At 36.8% G+C, this 25,641-nt stretch overlaps 1 protein-coding gene across 2 annotated transcripts; it reads right to left on the bottom strand.

Annotated features, from left to right (window-relative positions):
• On the bottom strand, positions 1-25,641 carry LOC137036297 (NLR family CARD domain-containing protein 3-like). 2 transcript variants are annotated; one of them, XM_067410389.1, is made up of 10 exons: positions 25,527-25,641; positions 25,218-25,300; positions 20,668-20,781; positions 20,335-20,448; positions 20,013-20,114; positions 18,107-19,915; positions 16,822-16,995; positions 13,571-13,744; positions 12,058-12,104; positions 1-765 (listed from the first exon to the last, which is right to left on the bottom strand). In XM_067410389.1, exons 2-10 carry the CDS (start codon positions 25,265-25,267, stop codon positions 209-211), a joined length of 3,141 nt encoding a protein of 1,046 aa, XP_067266490.1. In that variant the 5' UTR covers positions 25,268-25,300; positions 25,527-25,641; the 3' UTR covers positions 1-208. The 2 variants fall into 2 exon arrangements, with proteins under 2 accessions (XP_067266490.1, XP_067266489.1); XM_067410388.1 differs by lacking the exon at positions 25,527-25,641 and having other exon boundaries at positions 25,218-25,325.

Raw genomic sequence — 25,641 nt, 5'->3', positions numbered from 1 at the left:
CTGTCACTGATTCATCATCAGCTCAAAGCATTATGGGTAGAGTCTCACTGTCACTGATTCATCATCAGCTCAAAGCATTATGGGTAGAGTCTCACTGTCACTGATTCATCATCAGGTCAAAGCATTATGGGTAGAGTCTCACTGTCACTGATTCATCATCAGCTCAAAGCATTATGGGTAGAGTCTCTCGTCAGTCTGTTCTGATTCATCAACACAGTTTCACTGATGAATTAATATAAACCCCAATCCCAGGATAGAGCGGTTGAGTGAATGTGGTCTGGACTGTGTGGATGAGGATCATTGTGTCTCCAGAGACGCTGTAGAAGGACAGAGTTCCTGCACTGTGATCCACATACACTCCTGTTCTATAGTAATCCTCCTTATTCACTGTTCTGATGATGATGGGCTTTACAGAGAAATCAGTCTTTATGTTATTGTGTCTGAATGAGTAACTGGAGAGAGAGCAGAACAAACTCCAGGATTGATCATTATATCCAAACCAGCACTCATCACCACCTCCCTTCCTGCTGATGCTCTTATATGACACTGATATATTCACATATACTCCACTCCATTCAATCTCCCAGTAACAGCGTCGATCACACACACTCTCTCTACACAACACCTGAGGATACACATCAAATCTGTCTGGATGATCAGGATACGACTGAAGCTCTGGGTCAGTGTTAGTAATCACTGTGTTCCTCTCAGACAGATGGATGTATTCATTCACTGTGTTCAGATCCAGAGTGATCCGATGGGAATCTGTTGGAGACAAAACACATCACAATCAGGAATCATCAATCTGTCCATCTTTTAATCTACACTGTAAACATGATTTCTGCTGCTTGTTAAATGAACTTCATTAAAATGAGTTAAAGCACACAATTACTGCACATTCTGTCCTGATTTAATGGAGTAAATCCACTTAAACACGTCAAACTGAAGTTCACTTCATCATTTGTGTTGAACGAACTGAAACTGGGCAGTTCCCAGCATGCTTTGCTCTGGTCTGGATCTATTCCAGAATCTGAGGAGTTGATGTAGGATTTGTCTCAGATCTGAACTTGATTTAGGATCTTCTCCTCTCTCACAGAATCTCATCTGTAGTTGTGAATCTTAAAGCCTCCATCAGTTCGGTGATCGACTCTCAGGTCTGTTACCAAGAGCAGCTGCTGTGAAGAAACGCTCCAGAATAAAATGGAGGATCAAAACAGTGTGATTTTAATGAAGAGCTGCAGAAAGAGAAGTTTGATCAGCACGATAGAAAAGACAAAGTCTATCACTGATCAATAATTACAGACTCCATGAAACAGTGTTTTGTTGAACATCATTTGTGTGTTCAGAAAGTCTTTCCAGCAATGAGGAGTCAAATCGACCAGATCACTGAGGAGAGAGAGGTGTGCTCTGACTTTCATAAGCAATCGGACCAACGATGTTCAGACAGAGGATGAAAAAGCAGCTAAAAAAGTCCCATAGACTAACATTGAAAAATTCTAATTCACGAACATTACGTCACTCTCGACTGTCACTTTCACACACACACTCACACACACACACACACACACACACACACACACACACACACACACACACACACACACTCACACGCACACACGCACACACACACACACAGGGCCTGAGGAACCCTTTCTCTCTCTTTCTCTGTGCGCATGCGGAGTGAGTGGGCAGCGTTGTGTGAGAGTGAGTGTTCTACGGGGAGAGTGAGTCCTCTTTCTTTTTCTCCCTATTACTTGTTTTTGGTGTCTGGCATATATTATTTTTGTGGAATTAAGTTTGAGGGTAACAACAGTAAGTTGAGGTGAACTGAGGAGCGCAGTCGTTCCGTTGGGCTGTAAATCCCCTTTACTTAAGCATGTGGTCTCTTTTAGACGACAAGTTTACATGGTATTAAAAAGTGAATTGGATTAAATAAATGTGGCATTTAAATTTAAAGTCGATGGCTTTGATTATGTTGTGTTTGCAAGTTCTGAGACTATGAAATGTTTTAAATGTGGAGTGGAAGGGCACATTAGAAGTTTGTGTCCAGAACAGACTGACGATGCAAGGGCCGATACAGCGGCCAACGAGGCAGCTGTAAATGATGACGCCTTTAGGGCAGCCAAACGTGAGCAGGCTGAAAGTGTGTGTGTTACAGCAGAAGCTGGAACAAGTGATGCAAGGATGGAAGAATCAGGAGTGGTAGAGGGGGAAACCTCAAATGTTATTGACAAAACAGCTGATCTGGTGAAAGATGATGAAAATAATGCAGAGTATGTGAGTGATGATGCACTTTTCAAAATGCCTTCTGTTAAGAGGAAAAGGAACAAAGTGAAAATAATGAAGGGATGAAAAGTCAAAACAATTGTCAGAATTACAAGTTGATGCATGTAATGATGTTGAAAGCAGTACTGTTGAAGACTCTGATAGTGATGCTTGGGATAATAGAAGGAATAGGCGTAGTGCTTATTCTTTTGGAAGGGTTAGGTCTTTTTTACAAAGAACAAAAAACATGAAGAATGTCCAGGTTACAGATTTTTTTCAGACCGCAAAATGTTTGTTGACTCTGTTGGAGTGGTAATGAGAAGCAAGGGTGGAGAACAGTTTACTGTTCAAGAAATATATAGATTAAAGAAAATTGCTGCAAAACTGAGAACAGAACTTCAAGCAGAGGATGGCTTTGAAACAACATAGTTTTTTTTTTTTTTTTTTTTTGCTCACACATGCTGAAGTTTGTCTTGAGACCACTCCTTTTCTCATTCTTTCTTATGAGTGTGGTGAGGGTAGGCACTCTTAATATGAACGGGGAACGAGATGTATATAAAAGGGCACTGTTTTTTGAATTAATAAAACAAAAGCAAATTGATGTTGTGTTCATTCAGGAGACACATAGTGATGGTTTAAACTAAATTGATTGGAGGAAAAAATGGGAAGGAGTGGTATTATGCTCTCTGAGGTCAAATATGAAATTCCTGGCAGACTTATTTTTATACAGGCACAATTTGAAAGATTTAATGTTGTGTTTATTAATGTATATGCTCCCACTAATGGTGCTGAGAGAGTTTGTTTGTTTAATAGTCTTAATGGGATTTTGCAAAGTTGTAACTCTGATGAGTATTTGTTTTTAGGTGGTGATTTTAATTGCACAGAGAATTATGTACTAGATCGGAATCATGCTGAACCTCATGCAGCCATACGAACTTTGATTGAAACTCATAAGTTGTGTGATATATGGAGGCGTTTGAATAAAAATGATAAGCAATATACGTGGGCACATACTCGAGACAATTTAATTTCTTTGGCCAGATTAGATAGATTATATTGCTTTAAACATCATTTTAATATTGTGAAAACCTGTGACATTTGTCCTTTTGGTTTTTCTGATCATGCTATTGTTATATGTAAAGCTTTTATAGCAAATATATGGTCAATGAGTGCCTATTGGCATTTTAATGTCTCTGTTGAGTGATTTAAAGTTTAAAGAGGTTTTTCTTTTCTTTTGGAAGGAATTTAAATTGAAAAAAGAGTGTTTTGTGAATTTGCGCCAGTGGTTGGATTGTGGGAAAGTTGAAATAAAGTTGTTATGTCAACAGTATACTTTCAATGTTTCTAAAAATATAACACAAAAATTGAAAAACTTGAAGCTGAAATTGTAGAGTTACAATCATTGATAGAGGTCACTGGAGAGCAGAGTGGTATTGATGCCCTTAAGTCCAAAAAGTTATGTATTGCAGACCTGCTAGGGTTGAAGGCAAAGGGAGCTTTGGTCAGGTCGCGTTATCAAAATCTTACGCAAATGGATGCCCATCCAAGTTCTTTTTTAATTTGGAAAGAAAAATGGTCTTCCAGTTGAATTTTATAAAGCCTTTCTGGAGGTGTTGGGTGAGGATCTCTTGGATGTTCTCAAGGAGAGCATAGCTAAGGGTTCTCTACCCCTGAGTTGTAGGAGAGCTGTGATTACTCTTCTACCCAAAAAAGGCAATCTGCAAGAAATTAAGAACTGGAGACCAGTGAGCTTGTTGTGTTCGGATTTGAAAATCTTCTCTTAGGCTCTGGCCAACAGACTGAGAGAGGTGATGGGGCAGGTCATACATCCTGACCAGATGTATTGTGTGCCTAGTAGGTCTATTTCGGATAATATGTTTCTTGTTCGGGACATAATAGAACTTGTTGGCCTTTTGGGTATCAATCTAGGGCTCATTTCCATTGATCAAGAGAAAGCGTTTGACAGAGTTGAGCACCAGTACCTTTGGAAAACTCTGAATGCTTTTGATTTGATACACTCCTACCAGAAGCCTACGCTCATTAAAGGAGCGAAGGCTTGTTGTACCATCACAGAGAGGCACGAAATCACTCTCCAGGACATTCTCGTTCACTGTTCCTTGCTGGTGGAACGATCTTCCTGCCTCCATCCGGAATGCAGAATCCTTAGCAATATTCAAAAGACAGCTGAAAACTCATCTCTTTCATGAGCACTTAACCTCATCTTAAAAAAAAAACAAAAAAAAAAACTTCTTATTCCTATCCTTTCACTTCCTCTAATCCTTCTCTATTGTACTTTATGATACTCTGAGCAATGCCTAAACTTGTATTGCAAGCACTTCTTATGTCTATTTGCCTCGTCATGACGACTCGCTTGTTGTATTCCTCACTTGTAAGTCGCTTTGGATAAAAGCGTCTGCCAAATGAATAAATGTAAATATAAATGTAAATTTTGGCCCAGGTTTTATTGGATTAATCAAAGTGTTATATAAGGATATTGAAAGTATGCTAAAAATCAATGGTGGTTTGAGCGCCCCTTTTAAAGTTAATAGAGGCATTAGACAGGGATGTGCACTTTCTGGAATGCTGTACTCTTTAGCAATTGAACCGTTGTTAGATAAGTTACGTTCTAAAATAGAAGGTTTACTATTATCTCATAACAATTTGCACCATCAGATATCAGCTTATAGCCGCGGTCACACTAGACTTTGAACGTGCGAAATTTATTCGGATGCTGTAACGGTCGTGATATGACGTCACGGTCTACAACGTCTTTTTTATAAACATGAATTCAACACATAACTTAAAGCAATACATTCAAAATGTAAAAATATAGAACCTACTTGACTTTACTGCAAAAATATAATTCTTTTAATTCAGCCAAGAGGTCATGCCGTGACGAATCGATCTTCTACTGGTTGCACGTCTTCACGTGATGTGAATTCGCAGGTCAGAGTTCACCAAACTTGAACTTTGGAACGCAGCGAAATGCGAAATTCTTCGCACGAGCTTGCTTTTCCGGTCTGACGCATTCGCATGCGTTTGAATGGAAGTCAATGGAACGAAAAGTGCAGTGTGACCGCACCTTTATGCTGATAATGTAATGATTATGGTTAATGGACAGAATGACATGAAAAAATACTTTGGTTAAAATTGTTGAAGAGTTTGGTACTATATCTGCTGCTAAAATGAACTGGAGTAAAAGTGATGCTTTGGCTGTTGGAAAATGGGAGAACGGTCCACCATTATTGCCTGGTGGGTTAACTTGGAAAAAAGGAGGGATCAAATACCTTGGAGTTTTTATTGGGGATTCTGTCCAGCAAGGAAAAAATTGGGTTGGGGTGGTTGAAAAAATGGAGGGTAGATTAAAGAAGTGGAAGTGGATACATCCACAGCTTTCCTTTAGAGGGAGGGTTTTAATAATTAACAACCTGACTGCCTCAACTTTGTGGCACAGATTGTCTTGTGTGGACCCTCCTCCCGGTTGGCTTTCTAGGTTGCAAGCGATGTTTGTGGATTTCTACTGGGATCGGCTTCACTGGGTTCCTCAAAGTGTACTTTTTTTGCCTGTGGATGAAGGAGGTCAAGGACTGGTGCACTTTCCAAGTAGACTAGTAATGTTTCGCTTGCAATTTATCCAAAGACTGTTAACTGGACCTGAAGATCTGGTATGGAGAAAAGTTGCCCAGATTATTCTACAGAAGACTGATGGACTTGGACTTGACTGCACCTTGATGCTTCTGGATCATAGACAGTTGAATTTAAAGGATTTACCCTCTTTTTACCATGGACTTTTTTAAAATGTGGGGACATTTTAATCTTACCAGGGATTGTAAAACAGAATCTTTGTTTTGGTTGCTCGAAGAGCCTTTGGTTAAAGGAGCTCGCTTTGATTTATCAAATGAGTGTTTGCCAGGTCTCACACAAAGGCTATGTGGCTCTGGTATGGTAAAAGTAAGACGTTTAACTCCCTGAGGTCTGATAACGCGCCGGCATTATAGAGACATAGAGACATAAGTAATATATCAATTGAAACTATAGAATATCTTCTTTTATTTGTAAACACTCGGAGTAAAAACAAAATGTTGTGCTTTTTGCAAAATAAAGAAAACTAAAATGATGCATGATCTGTCCTCTCCCTCTGAACAAAGTTTAATGTGATAGTTCTCAGAAAATGAACTATAACTTAGTGAATACTAATCACAAAAAATTTAGACTTATGTTTTAAGAAATGTTGAAATGTAAGGTTTTACACCATGTAAGTCATATCGAAAACAAAAATGCTGTGTTTATGTAATCTGTATGAAAAGAGACATGTCAGAAGTCCGTGATTCAGCTCATTATCCGCTAATGCGGCCACGTCCACGGAGCGAGCGCTATTCAGACACAAATTCTCAAGTCAATACAGGCATACATCGTCTCAATCATGTATTTATTGTCTTGAAAAGTGTTTATCTGGATGTAAAAGCCATGGTTAGCGAGTCTGGAAGACATGCCGTTACTTCCTGAAATGTTCTCTTCTCTCTGTGCACATTTGTGGACTAAATGAGCACAGAGCGCCCTCCGGCTGCAAGTATGAATTGAAAACACCATTCCTGAAATGTCCTCTTCTTCTTTAGAATAATTTGTGGCCTAAAGGTGTACAGAGCGCCCTCTGGCTGCAAATATGAATTGAAAACACAGTATCCAGCACTTATAGTGATGATAATTGAATAAATATTACTCCTCAATATATAATATTGACATAAACATATGAGAATCCATCAATATTTCTCCAAATGTGCATGCTTTTAAGCTAAAAGCCTATATGAAATGCCATAGAGGTTACATAATTGTTCAGACACTTTGCATCACAGAAATACATTATATTTTAAAGAATCTAATAGAATACCATTATTTTAAATTGAGCTGAGACATGATTACAGAGGGCTTTTTCACAGCCTACCTGACTGAAAGGCCTCATTACAGTTTTTCTTAATTGTTTACAAACAAATATTGGTACTTGAGACACAATGACCACAACATGTAACTCATGCACCAACCCCCTGAACCAGTTCTGCTAAACTACAAGCACAATTCCTGCTTTACACTCACATTGCAGTTCTAAAACACACTTTTTTCAAAACACTACACACAATTCTCTGCATTTGGCACAATTTTCGGGCAGAAAAATCTCTTGTTTTCACAAGGAACACACTGCCATTCAAATATGCACACTGACTCATCACATGGGCAAACACCTGTCACACATTTTTACAATTAGCAAACAGAGCTTTAGCATAAAAGGGCAACAGGTGAGCTCTTCTGTTTTGGAGCAATGGATGCCAACAATGGAAACAGAGGCGGGGCAGCATAGTTTTTTTTTTTTTTTTTTACTGTAACTGTATACAGTAAATTCTTCTGTTGTTTTGTACTGTATGTGCAACTTTGCGTTGGTTGGGATGTGCACTGTACATGGTTTTTGTTGGAAAAATAAAATATATTTGTTACCGTGTATTTGTGTGTTCTGACTATAAAAACTATTTTATATATATATATATATATATATATATATATATATATATATATATATATATATATACTACTGTCTGTAGTAAATGTAACACTGAACCAAATAAAGACCAAAGTCATTATGATGAATGGAAAAGTGTTTTCCATTCATCATAGTGTTTTACATAGAGCACATCAGTGTTCAACTGGTTCTTATAAATGTCTATTCATATGATGGTTTGTGTGTGTCATTTGAAAACAAAATACCATTTTGAGAAGAAATAACATTGTTTTGAATGTAAAGTTTCATTTTGCAGGAGAATTGAGGAGTTTTGCCCATTGTGTGTGTGTTTTTTTATTTGTGTGTAGAGTTTTGAGAATATGAGGCATGCTTTCAGAAAATGTGTGTAAACAATCAAGAAAAACTGTAATATGCAAGTCATTTCAGGTCATTATTATGTGATTATTTTGTCTTCTCAGGTGTAAATGCCCCATTATTCCCATTATTCATGATGATTCACGCCTCCACGCATACTGTGTTTCTTGACAAAAAGTGTCTTACAAAAACTAAATCAATATATTGTTTTATATGAACAAGTAGGCATTATAATTTTTACATAATTTTGAAGCAAAAACTCTAGTCTACAACCTCCAATACCCAGAAGTATTGTGAACACAGATTTAATATATATTTTTTGGCCTTATTTCAGTGACTTAAGTTTTTTGTTTTTTCAATAACCACACATAAACATTATTCATTCAAAAATACAAACATGTACATACATGTTCCTCACATATTATGGTAGCCTAGTTTGTGCTGAATACAGTGTAATGACACTTTTGTCATTAATATGTTTATGAACAACTGAAAAAAGCACAAATGTCAGGGCATGTCAAAACTTCTCCAGGCCCCAAATCAGCCTCAGACTCCAGAGGGTTAATTGATGTGGCAGGACCTGACTTAAGGAATGTATCTGCTTTGGCCTCTGCACTAGGCCAGAGATCTTCACATCAAACTGAGTTTTTTTTTTTTTTTTTTAAATGTGGAAAGGAAGGTTAACAGAGGAAGAATCAACCTTGTTGCAAAATTTTGGTAATGGAAGTCTGATTCCAGATAGGAGGGATCCCTTTCCAAAAAATGTTATTTCACCAGATTTAAAGGGCATGTTTAGCATACTTCTGGATTTAAAAGGGATGTATGATTTTGATTTGGGTTTGGTTTCAGGAAAATTGTTTTATAGGTGTTTCGTTAAAGTTTTAAATAAAGTGGTGTAATAAACAAACCGGTGATTTGCAGTGGCGAATTTTGCACGGGGCTATAGCAGTTAATGCCTTTGTTTCTGTTATAAATTCAGATGTTGCTGAAAAAATGTGCTTTTTGTGGAGCAAGAGAAACGGTTTTTCACTGTTTTACAGAATGTATTAGATTGAGATTACTTTTTATTTTATTCAAGAATTTGTTTTTAAGATGTCAGGAACAATTTACTCCTAATGTGTTTGTTTTAGGATCAAAATATTGTCAAAAACAGAGAATAAAATGGCAGCTAATGAACTTTATTGTTGGACAAGCCAAACTTGCGATTTATATCACAAGAAGAAATAGAATGGAGAACAGACATGGTCAAGATGTTGTACTTCTTTTTAAATCTTTTATAAAGGCTAGGATTGATGTTGAATTTAAATACTATAAACTAATGAATGACATTGAGTCTTTTAAATTGCAGTGGTGTTATGGTAATATTATTTGTACTGTAATTGAGGGAGATTTAATTTTTGATTTGTTACTAATTTGAATGTATTTGATTCAGTGATTTGTTGTCTGGCAAAATAAAGTTTTTTTTTTCTAAAAATCAAAAAATCCCCCATTTGACTCATTTGGGCACACATGCAGTCTATTAGTTTAAGCCTGCTAACAGTTTAGCCATGCCCTAGCAACCATTTAGAGCACCCTAGCAACCCAAACCCAAAGAGGGATATCTTCAAATCTGAACATCATAGGGTTGGTTTACATCATTTACACTGACAAGCAGCCTTTGGAGTATCATCACTGGCAGCTGCAAAGCCACTCCCTAGCAACCAAACAGAGTACCCTAGCAACCGTTTAGCAAGACTTATATCTCTGCATCAGAGCATCGTAGAGACATGGAGTTTGGCTCTTTTGACCCATGCTAGCGGTGAATAGCTACATGCTAATAGTCATTAGCTAAGTGCTAAATCGGGTTAAAAACATGCTAAGAATTTTATAAAAACTCCATAGTAACCATCTGTGACAACTACCAACCACATAACACCCTAACAACCACCCAGATTACCATAGTAAATGCCTAGTAACCACCCAGAACACCTTAGCAACCACCCCAAGTACCTTAGCAACTGCCTAGCAACACACTAGCAACCACCCATGTTACCATAGCAACCGACTAGCAGCTGCTCAGAACACCCTAGCAACCACCCAGAACACCTTAGCAATTGCCTAGAAACACCCTAGCAACCAAGTGCCGAGTTTTGCCACTGCAAGCACCATTCACATTTTCTTCAGGAAATGTACATTCTAGTTTTTCTTACAATTCATACAGTTCTCAATTTGACAGTTTCAGAGGGATTGTCTTGTTTCTTTCTCCAATTCAGGATTTGTAATTTTGTTTTATTTGTTATTAATGTATTTTTGATTTACTCTGCACTGTAAAAAGTGTTAACCTGCAACTGTAAAAGAGCTGTTTACCTGATCCCACCTTTGTGTTTAGGTTTTTTTTTTATTTCTTCTCTTTTTTTGGTGTAACAATGTATTCATGTTGATGCACAAACATTTAAATAACATTTTTATTTGAATAAAATCAATTAATTTATAACCACATGAAGCACATTATTTAGATTTCTATTTCTTCAGTGTGTCAGTCAGTGTTGTGTGTGTGTGTGTGTGTGTGTGTGTGTGTGTGTGTGTGTGTGTGTGTGTGTGTGTGTGTGTGTGTGTGTGTGTGTGTGTGTGAGTGAATGTTTGTGCCTTTAAAAAAAAAATCTCAATAACAATAAATCTCAATAATTTCTGCTATAGTTCTGCTATCTACCTCGTCCACAATCTGTGAAGCTTCTTGTTTAAAACACGTGATTTTAAAGACTACCTCTGCTTCACCTCAGGACAGGTTAATGATTTTACAGTTTTTTTCAGTTGCTAACATACTGTTGTCCAATCTGTAGTCACATTTTCAAAACTCGAAACACATTTAGCAGAACATCCGTCTGTTGAGGCCACACCATGAAAAACAGTGTCAGTGCCTCATTTCATCAGAAGCACAACTTAATTTTCTACAATTAAGCAGCTATCGAGTGTGTTCGTGTTTTCACCCGAAAATACGCATCCCACGCGAGTGAAGGCGGAGCCTCAGCGCACACCTCCTGTTACGTTAACGTCACTGACCAATGGTGGTACGAACGTGTTTTGCAGCTGCAGCGAACTTTTCCTGAAAGTTCGCTTTGGCAAGCCATTTCGAACTTCCAAAAAGAACACAAAATGAACTTCATTTTGGCCTGATTTTGTTTGAAATGATGTCACATCAGTTCGTTCTTCGATTTCGTTTGAAGTATACTGGGGCCTTTACTACCATCCCACCCTCTATGGGTCAACATCAACACCACACACCCAACCCCAGAAAGAGATTTCAACGGAGGGATCAACTGAAGTTCTGCATAGGAGACACATCTGACCAGTAGCTGACCTGCTGCCCTACTTTCTTCTTCTCTTTTTCTACTGTATATTCTATAAAATAATGACTCACTTCTGCTGCCAAGAATGCACACATTCAACTCTGATTGGATCACATGTAAGCATTCTACTATTACTGCAGTAAAAGGAAACTGAATTATAAAAACTTTCATATTTTCTCCAGGTAGAACTGAAACATGACAGTAATGCAGTTTTCATAATGCCATCAACTGTTAGTATTTTGACAGTCATTGATTGACTATATGTTCATGTTTGATAGAAAAATAGTGCTAGTGTTTGACAGAACGACTCGATTTTGAATCAGGTTTGCTGTGTTTTGATAGTTAGTATGTGTTGAAAAAGGTTTTTAGTGTTTTGAAATGTAGAGTTTGTGTTTATTTAACAAAATATGGTTTTGGGCAGAAAATTAACTATTTGGCTAATCGTGTGATGTAGGAGTGTTGCTGTGTTAAGAGTTTAGAAAAAGTACTTTAAGTATTGGTAAATGATCGTTAGCAATTGAAAAAAACTGTAATGTTACACGAATATCAAGTATCAATGAATGGAATTGTCAATAATGTGGGTAAAGCACTGTGTGTACTTACATTTGCGTACTCCTGCTGTAATCCTGATCTCTCCTCCATGATCCACACTAGAAAACACACACAGTCACATTCACACACAGTCACAAGGAAACTTTTTAGATTTCTGAGGTAACTTCTGAATTTTCTATTAATTCATCAAAATGGTAGTGAATAAATGATGTTGAATCAGGTGGAAATGTCCTAACAGTAGGAAAACACAAGCGTATACTTTGCACTTGAGACAACCTTGTTTTGTTTTTTACATTTACATGTTAATTGTTGTTTTCTTCTCACTTTAGACACTGGAAGAAAAAACTTCCAGGCCACAGCATCAGAAGTGGAAACTTTGATCAAGTCGAGGCTCTGAAATGCTGGAGACTGCGATGATGAAAGAGGAGAAGATCCAGAAGATCAGAGATCATGAGGAGATCAACTGATGTGTCCGAGAGGATTTATTTATGGTTTAATGTGTTCTGATGTGGTAAGAATTGATCATTGTTCTATAAAACATTTTAATATATTGTACCTTTCAATAGTTCAGAGTCAGTAAGATTTTCTTATTGAAAAAAAATGTATTCAGCAAGGATGCATTAAATTGAATAAAGATTATGTTTAAGTAAACAATGTGTAATTTGTATTCTATTCTATTGTAGACCAAACACAGACATACACAAACCTATATATACCTGCATATCTGTATATGCACAATGTGTTGTGTACTGCCTTGTTTACATTTGAACTTCTTATGAAAACTTTCCACCTAATTCACAACATGTGCGTACACACAGGAGTTTTTTCTTTACCTTGTTCTAATGTTGATAAATTCAGAGTATTTTGAATGAGCGATTGTGTGCCCAAGGAAAGTAATTCACATAAAACACACCCAAACCATGTCGTCACTCTCAGCAAATATGATGCTCTCTAAAGATGCATTCACGCACCAAGATCCCCGAGCCAAGAGTGCCATCAGCAAAACAAGTTCAAATGCAATAGACACCCTTTATACAGGCATTACCTCTGATTAAGCAGCTGTACATATGTGTATCTGCGTCTTTATTCAGAGCTACCTCACAGCTTCAGCTATAATGCACCTTTTCTGAATATATATATATATATATATATATATATATATATATATATATATATATATATATATTGAATCATATATGAATCATATATGAATATATTGAAAAAAAATATTTTTTTTTATATATAATATTTAAAAATCTATATCTCTGTTTAAAATTTCATCTTATGTTTGTAAAGCCACCAAGAATGATTTTTGCATTTCACATTTTTTCATAAATTATTTAGTGAAAGTTATTGATGAATCATGATTTGTTGTGAAAACGTTCGTATGCATATTTCACACACAAATTTTTAGGGATGCATGATTAGTGAATGAGACCCTTAGATCTATGAAAAAAGATTGCACACCTTAGAACATTAGTCATCCAATCAGATTCAAGCACTGAATGCCTCTGCAGTATAACTAAAGCTAAGCTTGTTACAAAACTCCTCCAGCTTCACATACTTGAGTTTGTCCAGTCTGTAGTTTGGATGGTTGAGTTTATCGGAGAGCAGCTTCACTCCTGAATCTCCTGGGTGATTGTAGCTCAGATCCAGCGCTCTCAGGTGTGAGGGGTTTGAACTCAGTGCTGAAGACAGATAACGACAGCCTTCTTCTGTCACCATACAGCCAGACAGCCTACAAACACACACAGCAACAGCAAACATGACATTAGATTGACAATCAGATCAGTCATTATCACACACTGACCTGTGCAGTTTGCATTTGCAGGTATTTTCTGTACAAAATTAACAAAAGTGTCTGTGGAAATGTACTAGAGTAAAAGTGTTAATTTACTTTTATTAATGTAGTGAAGTCAACAGACTCATTTATAATTATTTGAATTAAAGAAATTTTTTTCAAACATTTACATCTATTTCCGCCATTCAGTAGATATTATTTATTTTTAACCGTTTAATAAATTCCAGTAATTTTCCATTCCACTTTTTTCAAATTTCATTGTTTTGAATTGATGATCAATTAGCGTCGCACACCTGTAGGTCATAGATAGCTGCGTAGGAAAAAAGACTGGTATAGTCAAAATATGAAAAAACAAGAAAATCCCGCACACTATCAACTTGCAAAAAAATAAAAAAAGTTCTTTATTTGCAACGTTTCAATCGTATGATCTTCATCAGGCATCAACATTGTATCCAAACACCATTGTATTTAAAACATGACAAATCACAGTGAAGAATCATCAATATCCAATCAAGATTAGTGATTGAATAATCATTAACACCACATCACATTGTTAACTCCACAATTACATACAGAGTGAATACAATATATAAAGATTTTATTAATGATATCATATATGTAATAATCATATTTCATAACATTGCTTCATCATTCATACCCATAGGTGATAAAGTCTGAAGGGTAAAAATCCAGAACAATTCACGTCTCTGTAAGAGCAGTTCAATATCGCCCCCTCTAGGTGGCACACTCACTTTCTCAATCCCACAGAAGCGTAAGGAGGAAACATCGTGATTAAAAGACAAGAAATGGGCAGCGACTGGATAGTTAACATCTTTTCTTCTAATAGAACTTTTATGTTCACTAGTCAAGTCAAGTCAAGTCAAATTTATTTATATAGCGCTTTTACAATTGGTAATTGTTTCAAAGCAGCTTTACATATTAGAAGCACAGAAAAAAGGGAAGTGGTTAAAAATAAGCTGTACAAACAAGCGTGGTAATATGTAACATATACAAGATGGTGCTACATTAAGCCAATGTCGGCTGACTCCCAGGGGTGGAAAAAACCCCCTAGGAGAAAAACCCAGCGTGCTAACACTGGGAAAAAAGTCCTAGGAGGGAACACTAATTACACTAATTACACTTACTTAATTAACACTAATTTTTTGTTTTAGTTGACGTGAAGTTTTTCCAACATAACCCAAGCCACAAGGACACCGAATCAGATAAATAACGTGTAGAAACACAAGTGATAACAGAATGAATACCAAATTTCTTCCCAGTTCTAGGGTGACAAAAGAATGAGGTTTTAGTTGTATTGTTACACTGCGCACAATTACCACAACGATAATTTCCATTTTTTTTCCATAATTAATCTCTGAGAAGAACTAGAGATGCAACTTTGAAAACGAGCGTGTAATACATGATCTTTTAAATTTTTCGCTCGTTTAAATACAATCAGTGGAGGATGCTGGAAAATTGTGCTCAGCTCAGGATCAGAAGACAACAAATACCAATATTTTTTAAAAATGGATCATATCAAATATGACTTAGAGGAATAGGTCGTAATAAAAGTAAAAGAATACTTTTTTACTTTTTTTGTCCTCTTTTTTAACAATTCAGAACGTGTCTTTTGAAAAGTAGTGCTTAATGCTTTGTCAATCAACTTTTGCAAGTTGATAGTGTGCGGGATTTTCTTGTTTTTTCATATTGTTTTGAATTGAAAATATAGTTTACGTGATGCATTAAATTTTTATTCAAATATGATGAGATGAAAAAAACATCCTTTCAAGAGGGAATGTGTGCATATTATAAATAAATTATTATTTACAAATAGGTCAAATTTATGGAGCCCCACACATGACATGCAGGAAAAAAAGTATATTGTGCTCACGCTTAACTAAGTTGTTCCCTCAATTTACTAAATCGTGCGCATGAATTAGTAAATCAAGGGAACGAATAAGTAAATTGTGCGCACGATTTAGCCTACTATTTTTTCCTGCATGTGTGGGGCTCCGTACAAATTCATTAAATTCTAGTTACTAATAAATTCTTATTTTCTCATAAATTCCTTTAAAAACTTTCATTTAAATAATTTTAAATTTAAAACAACTAACTAATAACTTTTGTTTTAGCAAAAAAAAAACACAGGGAGCTCATAACAAAAAACAAAAACAAAAAATACCAGTGGCACACCTTAATGCATTTGGTGCTTAAGATGGCGCTGGGTTGTTTGCTGGCTTGCCTTCAGTTCTCATCTATGTCAATTGTTTTATATATTGCTATATATAAAGCAATATATAATATATTACTCACCACTTTACTTACCTACGATCAACAAGCCCTTCTTGATTTATGTCTTCTGCAGACTGCTGCAGACGCGTCCCTATTGACGGTCACTTTTTGAACTCTTGGGCATCTTCTACCTTTCCTGTGATTAGCTGTAACTCTAAGGGCTGCTTTCTTAATCGTAAAAAGCGCCTTTGAAAACAAGGAAAGTGCATTGGATTCCTTGTTAGGTTAAAGAGATGCAGGGACTCAACGCCATGGTTCATACACGCCTGGCCTAGAAGCTACTGGCAACGTAAACACTACTATGCATCAGAGTTATGGCCTATCTGTCTTGTTCCAGTTTTGTCGATCATCAAGACAACGGTGCATTGAGGAGTGTCTACTTTCGGAAATTTTGCTCTTTAGAATACGTTCCAGATTAGTGGGCATGGCTGAGGCTTGGCAACAGTTTTTAACCCTCTGCGGTTTGAGGCTGATTTGGGGTCCTAGTGTAGTTTTGACATGCCCTTGTGCTTTTTCTGAGTTGCTTATAAGCATATTAATGAAAAAAGGTCTCATTACACTGTATTCAGCACAAACTAGGCTACTATGATATGTGAGCAACAAGTACTTTACTGCAAATGTTGTTTTGTCTTTTGTTCTGGCATTTCATTAAGAGCACATGTCAAAATTTAATGGTCATTTATTGTGATAGCATTGTGTTAATTTTATGGAAAACCATTTACCTCAGGATCTGCAGTTGACAGTTTGGACTCTTCAGTCCATCAGAAAGAAGCTTCACTCCTGAATCCCTCAGGTCATTGTTACTCAGGTCCAGCTCTCTCAGGACAGAGTTTGAGGAATGTAGAGCTGAAGACAATCTCTCACAGGAATGAGCAGTGAGATTACAGGACTGTAGCCTGTGTAGAGGACAAAACAAACAGCAATATGAATGCGTATTAGGTAGAGTTTATAATCTAAAGCACAGATGACTTGCAGAATCCTTGAGTTTAGTAATTTAGTTGAGGCAAAGCTAAAACCATCAGATGTATTCAGTGATTATTGAATTTAAGACATAATTTAAGACTACAAAATAAAATTAAATAGCATCCTTTAGATTATATACGTAAGTGTAAAATGTTTCAATAATTCATAGAATAACTCTTCATAAAGCATCAAACCAGGGCAGTTTATCAAATATTTTATGTACAAATCAGATTATTCAGTCAATGATCCAGATTACCAAATCTGAATTACCTGTGCTCTGAAAGGAACTACATACATACATCATAATGCAGGCCACTAGTTATATTTATCGAACAACAGGAAAAATAGTCATCATGGGGTAACTTGAAGGTTACTTTAACATCCTGCTAAATTTTCGAGTCTAATGACTGATATTCTGTTGTGCACTACCAACCCTGTGATACTACAGCATTAGATAATCAGGAATGGTGAACAATGCTAAAAACACAGACGTTATTAACTACAGTATTATTTAGATGCACAGATGTCAACAAACAGCACATGAAACTCATCAATGGTAACAATCAATTAAAAGCTTTATGCTGCAGTGCATGCTGGGTAACAGCACAGTACAAAAATCATTCATGGCTCTCAACATACACTGCATCAATAATAAATTATGATGCCAAATTGTCTTACTATTTTCTACTTTTATTCTTGTTCTTTTTCTTGTAACTTTTTAGCAGCTTGTTTTGTGATGAGCTGATCTGTTTATCTAAATATTTTGTTGATTGTCACCATTGTTGAGGTTTTTATGACGAGTGTTCATATCTAAATCTGTAAAAAAAAAAAGGAAATATGTACAAGCGATACTGTATCTTTGAAAGAGAAGCTGTAGTCACCTTTTCTCATTTCTAATGCATTTTTTATCACAACAACTGATTTTCACATTTAATACCACTGCCACTCTTCTGTTTGCTTTATCATCAAACTACAAAACAAATGCTAAATTCATAAATGTGATCATGTTTTGAAAGTGGAGTGATTGTTGTCAGTGTTTCTTACTGAGCTGATCTGGATTCTTTAACCACAGGCAGCAGCTTCTGGAGAACTTCATCTGCTGTATTTTGTGCTCCAATAAACTGATTTAGATCAAAAACATCCATCTTCTGATCTGATGTCAGCAACACATAAACCAGAGCTGACCACTGTGAAGAGGAGAGTTTGGTTTCTCCTATTTTTCCGGATTTCAGATAACGCTGGATCTCCTGCATCAGTGAATTATCACCCAGTTCATTCAGACAGTGGAACAGATTGATGGATCTCTCTGGAGAGTGATTCTCCCTGATCCTGATCTTCTGCTTAATATACTGAACTGTTTCCTCTTTGTTGTAGGAGCAGCTTCCTGTCTGTGTCAGTAGTTCTCGTAAGAGAGTCTGATTGGACTCCAATGAGAGACCCAGAAGGAAACGCAGGAAAAGGTCCAGATGTCCATTTTTACTCTGTAAAGCCTTATCCACGGCTTTCTGATGCAGCTTAGATAATGAAACATGTTTTGATGAATTATTTTGAAACAAGAACAATAATTTTTTTTTCAACAAACTTTGTTTGCTTTGATCAAACACATTTCTGTTCTCGTTTGTACAGTAAATGTGTGCATATAGAGCTGCTAGATTTTCTTGAAGGCTCAGATGAACAAAGCAGAAGACTTTCCCCTGAAACAAGCCCAACTCCTCTCTGAAGATCTGAGTGCACAATCCTGAGTAAACTGATGCTTCTGTCACATCAATGCCACACTCTCTCAGGTCTTCCTCGTAGAAGATCAGGTTTCCTTTCACAAGCTGCTGGAAAGCCAGTTTCCCCAGTTTGAGAATCATGTCTTCATCTTTCACTTTCTTCTGATAGTCCTTCTCATGTTTGATGTTGGTCTGAATGATCAGGAAGTGTGTGTACATTTGAGTGAGAGTCTTGGGAATCTCTCCTCTCACTGCTTCACTCAACATCTTCTCTAGAACAGTGGCTGAGATCCAGCAGAACACTGGGATGTGGCACATGATGTGGAGGCTCCTGGATGATTTCAGGTGTGAGATGATTGTATTGGTCAGACTCTGATCACTGATTCTCTTCCTGAAGTATTCCTCCTTCTGTGGGTCATTGAAGCCTCGTACCTCTGTCACTCGATGGACACACTCAGAGGGAACGAGATCAGCTGCTGCTGGTCTGGAGGTGATCCAGATGAGAGCAGAGGGAAGCAGATTCCCCACAATGAGGCTCATCAGCAGCACATCCACTGAGGCTGATTCAGATATATTACACAGTTTCACTTTGCTCTTAAAGTTCAGAGACAGACGACACTCATCCAGACCATCAAAGATGAACAACACTTTATATTCATCCCTGGATATTTCTTTGGTTTCAGGGAAAAAGACATGAAGAAGACCTGAAAGACTGAGTGTTTTGTGCTTCATCAAGTTGAGCTCTCTGAAAGGAAGTGGAAATATGAGCTGGATGTCCTGATTCTCTTTCCCTTCAGCCCAGTCCAGGATGAACTTCTGCACAGAGACTGTTTTTCCAATGCCAGCGACTCCCTTTGTCAGCACAGTTCTGATGGGTTTGTCTTGTCCAGGTAAAGGTCTAAAGATGTCATTGCATTTGATTGGTGTGTCCTCTGTTGCTGCTCTCCTGGATTGTGTCTCAATCTGTCTCACCTCATGCTCATTATTGATCTCTCCACTTTCACTCTCTGTGATGTAGAGCTCAGTGTAGATCTCATTCAGGAGTGTTGTGTTTCCCTGCGCTGCTGTTCCTTCATTCAGACACTGAAACTTCCTCCTCAGGTTTGATCTAAATGTGTTGAGGCTGTAGGCTTTATGGCTGTAAAAACACCACATTATTACATGGGTTAATAAGCACAATGCCTAGTTCTGTATCACATATTCAAATTCAAATATCTGTTATAGAAATGTTTTACCTGAGATCAGGCTGTGTTTCTCCACTCTTTAAATGTATTGGATGATCTATAGACGCATCACTCTTCATAGACTCTGGTTCTGATCTCTTCTGATGAACTGAGCTAAAACAGAGAGAGATTAATGTTAATAACTTCAAATTACTGTATTCAACAACTCAATTCTTTATTTATCATTAAAGAATTAACTCTAATGTGTGTTTTACATTATAAAGTAAAGATAAAAACACGAAGAAAGCACAAGAAGAATGTCCTATCTCTTGTAGAAAATACATGATAATATAGAATGTCATACTATAATCATGTTTTTATAGAAATGTTATACCTGAGGCCAGTCCGTGTATCTTCACTCTTAAAGTCTATTGGCCGACCCATAGACACATCACTCTTCATAGACACACAGCTGGGCTCTGGTTCTGATCTCTTCTGATGAACTGAACTAAAACAGAGAGAGATTACTGTGAATACTTCAAATTACTGTATTCAACAACTCAATTCTTTATTTATCATTAAAGAAATAACTCTAATGTGTGTTTTACATTATAAAGTAAAGATAAAAACACGAAGAAAGCACAAGAAGAATGTCCTATCTCTTGTAGAAAATACATGATAATACAGAATGCCATACTGTTATCATGTTTTTATAGAAATGTTATACCTGAGGGCAGTCCGTGTATCTTCACTCTTAAAGTCTATTGGCCGACCCATAGACACATCACTCTGCATAGACACACAGCTGGGCTTTGGCTCTGATCTCTTCTGATGAACTGAACTAAAACAGAGAGAGATTACTGTGAATACTTCAAATTACTGTATTCAACAACTCAATTCTTTATTTATCATTAAATTAATAACTCTAATGTGTGTTTTACATTATAACGTAAAGATAAGATAAAAATACCCACAAAGAAAGCACAAGAAGAATGTCCTATATCTTGTAGAAAATACATGATAATATAAAATGTCATAAGAATTTTGTAGTAAAATATCCAAAAACCACTAGGCCAGTGTTATATATTTTGTTCACTTGAGTACTTACAATATCTCAAATGTTTTCAAATATTTGTAAATCATTAGAAAATTGCAATTTTAACCAAGGCTCCGGGACGTCTGAGGAGTCACCTGTCAATCGCGTCATACCCGCGTTACCCTTGGTTTCCGGTTTTATTTTGTAGAAACCATGGAAACATCAAAGACGCTTTAATATTTACATGTTTTGGCTTCCGGTTCCGGCTCGCATGGAGAAAGCCGCTCTCGTCTAAGCTCCGTTAACCCTCCAAATAATTTTGCAATAAATGAATCTGAAACAATTCTTTTAATCCTTAAAGTTGTTTAATAGTAAGTAGAGAATCCACAAAACCACAGCAATGCCAAAACATTTAAAAAAAGATGGCAGACATCATGAAGAGGTCGACGAACAGAACAAGGCCTCGAGCAACACCGTGGGGGAGTCGAAACTAACTGGCGCTAATGGTAGTTCAACTTCTCCTACCACTCAAGACATCATGGATGTCATAACAGCTTTAAACACTTCATTTAGCCAAAAATTCGACATGTTCACGCAAACATTAACAGAGTTACGATCCACATTGACGACCATGGCAGAAAGAGTTACGTCAATTGAAGAGGCTACCACGAGTCATGAAACCCGCCTGAAATGTGTCGAGAAACAGTACGCTAAATAATGGAAGAGTGTAAGAGACTCCGAGATAAATGCAACGATCTTGAGTCTCATTCCAGGCGCAGTAATATTCGTCTGATAGGTGTTGCAGGGAAGGAAGAAAATGGCAGACCTACGGAGTTTTTAATGGAAATGGAATCTGCTGGGTGCGGAAAACTTCACCAAACCTATCCAGATTGATCGCGCGCACAGGGCCCTGCAGAGACCGAAAGATGATGATCCGAGGGCGTTGGTTGTCAGGTTACATCATTACCAAACGAAGGAGTTAATCTTGAAGCTGGCCAGAGAGAAATCTCTGGAATATAAAGGAAAAAGGGTACACATTTTTCCAGATCTGACATCTGACGTGTTAAAGCAGAGATCTCGATTTGCTGAAATAAAGAAAAAATGCAAGAATCTTGGAATCAGGTACGGCTTTCGGTTTCCATCTACACTAATTGTGACCGAAAAGGAGGGTGAAACTAAAACTTTTGACACACCTGAGGAGGCTGGAACCTACTTATCACGAGTCGTGGACAAGTGGCCTGTGGAAGAAATGGACTTAAGCAAACAATTTAAGGTTTGAAAAAACTGGACAAATTTGGACAAATATGAGGTTCATTAAACAGTTTATTTATGTTTGGTACACTTCACTGAAGGAAAGACAGCTCTTTGTGGGTGAGGACACGGAGGATTACGTTGCATCGGTGGTGAGTGATCCAGTAGTAACGTGGAGCATTTTAAGTCATTTTAGTTGTTGGAGAGGGTGGGGGGGGTAATATTTCTTTTGTTTGTATTCGTGTGTTCTGATCGCTGTTCTTGGGAAAGGGGAATGTTTATAGTTTGGTTGAAAGGCTTGTGTGAATTAAATTCTCGTCGGATGTCAGGAAATATTTTTTCATTTCATAGAGTTACTCGCATATGAACAGAATAGGTCAAACACATGGAGAAGGCACAGTGAGGCTTCTGAGTTAGAATGTGAGAGGTATGAATCAACCAGTGAAAAGACGCAAGGTGTATATGCATCTTAATAAGTTACACGCTGAAATTATATTTCTACAAGAGACACACATAAAACAAACAGCAAAAGCGCTCCTTAATCCAGGATGGGCAGCTCAAATATATCAGTCGAATTTTTCTACTAAATCAAGAGGAGTCGCGATCATTGTAAAGAAACAAGTACCATTTATACATAAACAGACGGTATCTGATAATAACGGTAGATATATAATTGTCTGTGGTGAAATAAATTCAGTTCCTATTACACTCGTCAATCTGTATGGTCCTAATTACGATGACCCGTGTTTTTTTTTTTAAACTTTTCGACAAAATACCAGACAATGCTTTATGTAATCTGATTGTTGGGGGAGATTTTAACTGTGTCATTGATCCGGTTAAAGATGTACAGCCAAACCGTAGCATAAAGAGTAAATATGCAGCAACTTTACACACTTATTTGAGGAATCTCAACATGGTAGATATATGGCGGCATTTAAACCCATCAGCTCGAGAATATTCTTTTTACACATCAGTGCATAAGTCTTATTCTAGAATTGATTTTTTTATTATAGATTCAAATTTGTTAAAAATGGTTAGGTCCACTCAATATCATATTATACAGATTAATATCAGATCATGCCCCAATATCACTGGACCTAAAATTGAGGTTGGAAAAATGGACGTATAATTGGAGATTTGACAACTCTCTTTTGAGTGATATAAAATTCTGTGATTACATAAAAGAAACAATTGGGTACTTTTTGTCTGAAAACGATATTGGTAATGTGACTGACTCGGTGCTATGGGACTCAATGAAAGCTGCCCACAATGCTCCGCGAAGTCTTGTTTTGCCACGGCTAACATTTCTGAGCGTTTATCCCTGTGTATAGTTTCTCTGTGTATGACCTTGGACTGCCTTAACTCCTCTGACTCTGTTTGCCGCCTGCCTTGTGATATTGCTGCCTACTCTCTGGTTTACCCTGTCTTGCCTGCCGCCTGCCCTGATTGTCTGCCTGATTACGTCTTGTCTCTGATACTGCCCTTGCTGTTGTCTGACCCCAGCCTGTACGACCACGATTATACAATAAAGCTGCACATGGATCTCTCTGAGTCTGCCTCATTACAACAACTTACCATCACCATCTTTAGTATCGTTATTGTTATTATTACTGTTGTTATTATTATTACTGATATTACTGTTGCCGTTATCACTAAATATTATTATACATGCAATTACTATTTACATACTTCTACTATTACCCATCTGTCATTTCTGCTTATTTTTCATTGCTGTTACTATCACTGCTGTTTTATTGTTGTTGTTGTTGTTTTTTTGTTATGTTTTGTGTTCACCCTATGTTGTAAGTTTTGCACTCCTAATAAAAAAAAATAAATAAATAAAAAAATAAAAATATGATATTGTAAAATCGATCTATCTTACTGCAGTGTGTAACAGTGTCTCACAGCAGCCGCTGAGCGAACGCTCAGAGTAACGTTATAACATCATTTTCAACACTCTCAAATGTGTCTATGATTTAATTTAAGCAACTGGATGAACCGGTAAGCTCAGTTCAGGAGGGTGCTGTTTGCGGTATAGAGTTCAGGAAGACCTCAAAGGGTCTACTTATGGCTCAATGTCAGGAGCTTACTCCTAAAGATCACGGAGATAAGACTGTAATGTCCTGAGCTCAAGGTGTCAGTACTGGGCTGTAGTGAAACATGGTTGGTCGATCCGATTTTGGATTCTGAAATTGGAATTGCAAATTATGAGTGATCATTGTTTAATATATTTATGTAGAAATGTGCAGAAGACAAAATTTAATGGTCATAACACTGTATCTGTGAGATAGATGAAGAATTATAGTTATTTTGTGATTTGGTGAAAAAGTTGATTGGTCATACGTACTGGGTTGTAAAGATGTTGATAAAGTTTGGGTTTGTTTTAAGGAATTATTTATTAAGGTTAGATAGTGTAGCTCCATATAAGAAAGTAAGAGTTAAATAGAGATCAAATTAAGGAATGATTGTTTTATAAAGTTTAAGAATGATTTGGAAGGCAGTAGTTTAGAGCTTTATCAATTAAGAAGAAATGAGGTTAGGGATATGATAAGAGAAGCAAAAAGAAATTATTTCAAGGATAAGATAAATGAAAATAGACATGAATCAAAAAAGCTTTGGGGAATGCTAAAACATTTAGGAAACTCGAATGCTGTAAATGTGAAGTCTTCAAAAATTAACCTAAAGGAGGAAGGGAACTTAATTTCTAATCTGAAGGATGTTGCAGAAACTTTTAATCGTTATTTCATATCGTTAGATAATACTTCCAGAGCGGCCTGATATTCATAATGAAAATCAAGTGAAATCATTTTATGTTTATACGTGGAATTATTCAAGATTCTTTTAAGTTGAGACCAGTTACCGAAAGTGTTTTAAAAAGGAGGGTTATTGTTTTCAGTACATGTTAAACTTTTAAAAACCAGAAATGAAAATCTGCAGACAGTAATTTCCTCTATAACATAAAAGGATATTTAATGAGTTACTCAAAGTACCTGTGTTCTGGAGAATATTCTTGATTTCTGGATGTTTGTGTGTCGTCCATGATGGATCTGAACAGTTTGATCTCCACCTCTGACTCTAGACGGAAGTGACAAACAATCACAGAAACTAAAGTAATCAAACAGCTTTTATAACTCATCTGAATGATCTTGAGCTGGAGAAATGGATCACCATCACTCAAATACATGAAGTTAGTCACATGTAAACACAAATGATCTTTAAACTTTTACACAATCACAGTCAGCATTAAACACACAAGAAACATTGTTCATTTTCTTTAGGTTGAAGAATATCATACATACCGATTCACAGAAATCCTACAGCTTTTCCATCGAGTAGATACACATAAATTCCTGCCTAAACTTTTATAATCGGCTCTATTACAGATTTAATGATATTCTGTCTGGTAAATTATCA

This window comes from Chanodichthys erythropterus, chromosome 14 (genome assembly GCF_024489055.1).
Source record: "Chanodichthys erythropterus isolate Z2021 chromosome 14, ASM2448905v1, whole genome shotgun sequence".
NCBI lineage: Eukaryota > Metazoa > Chordata > Actinopteri > Cypriniformes > Xenocyprididae > Chanodichthys > Chanodichthys erythropterus.
Note: the sequence above shows the minus strand (reverse complement) of the source record. Positions and strands in the feature narration are given on the sequence as shown.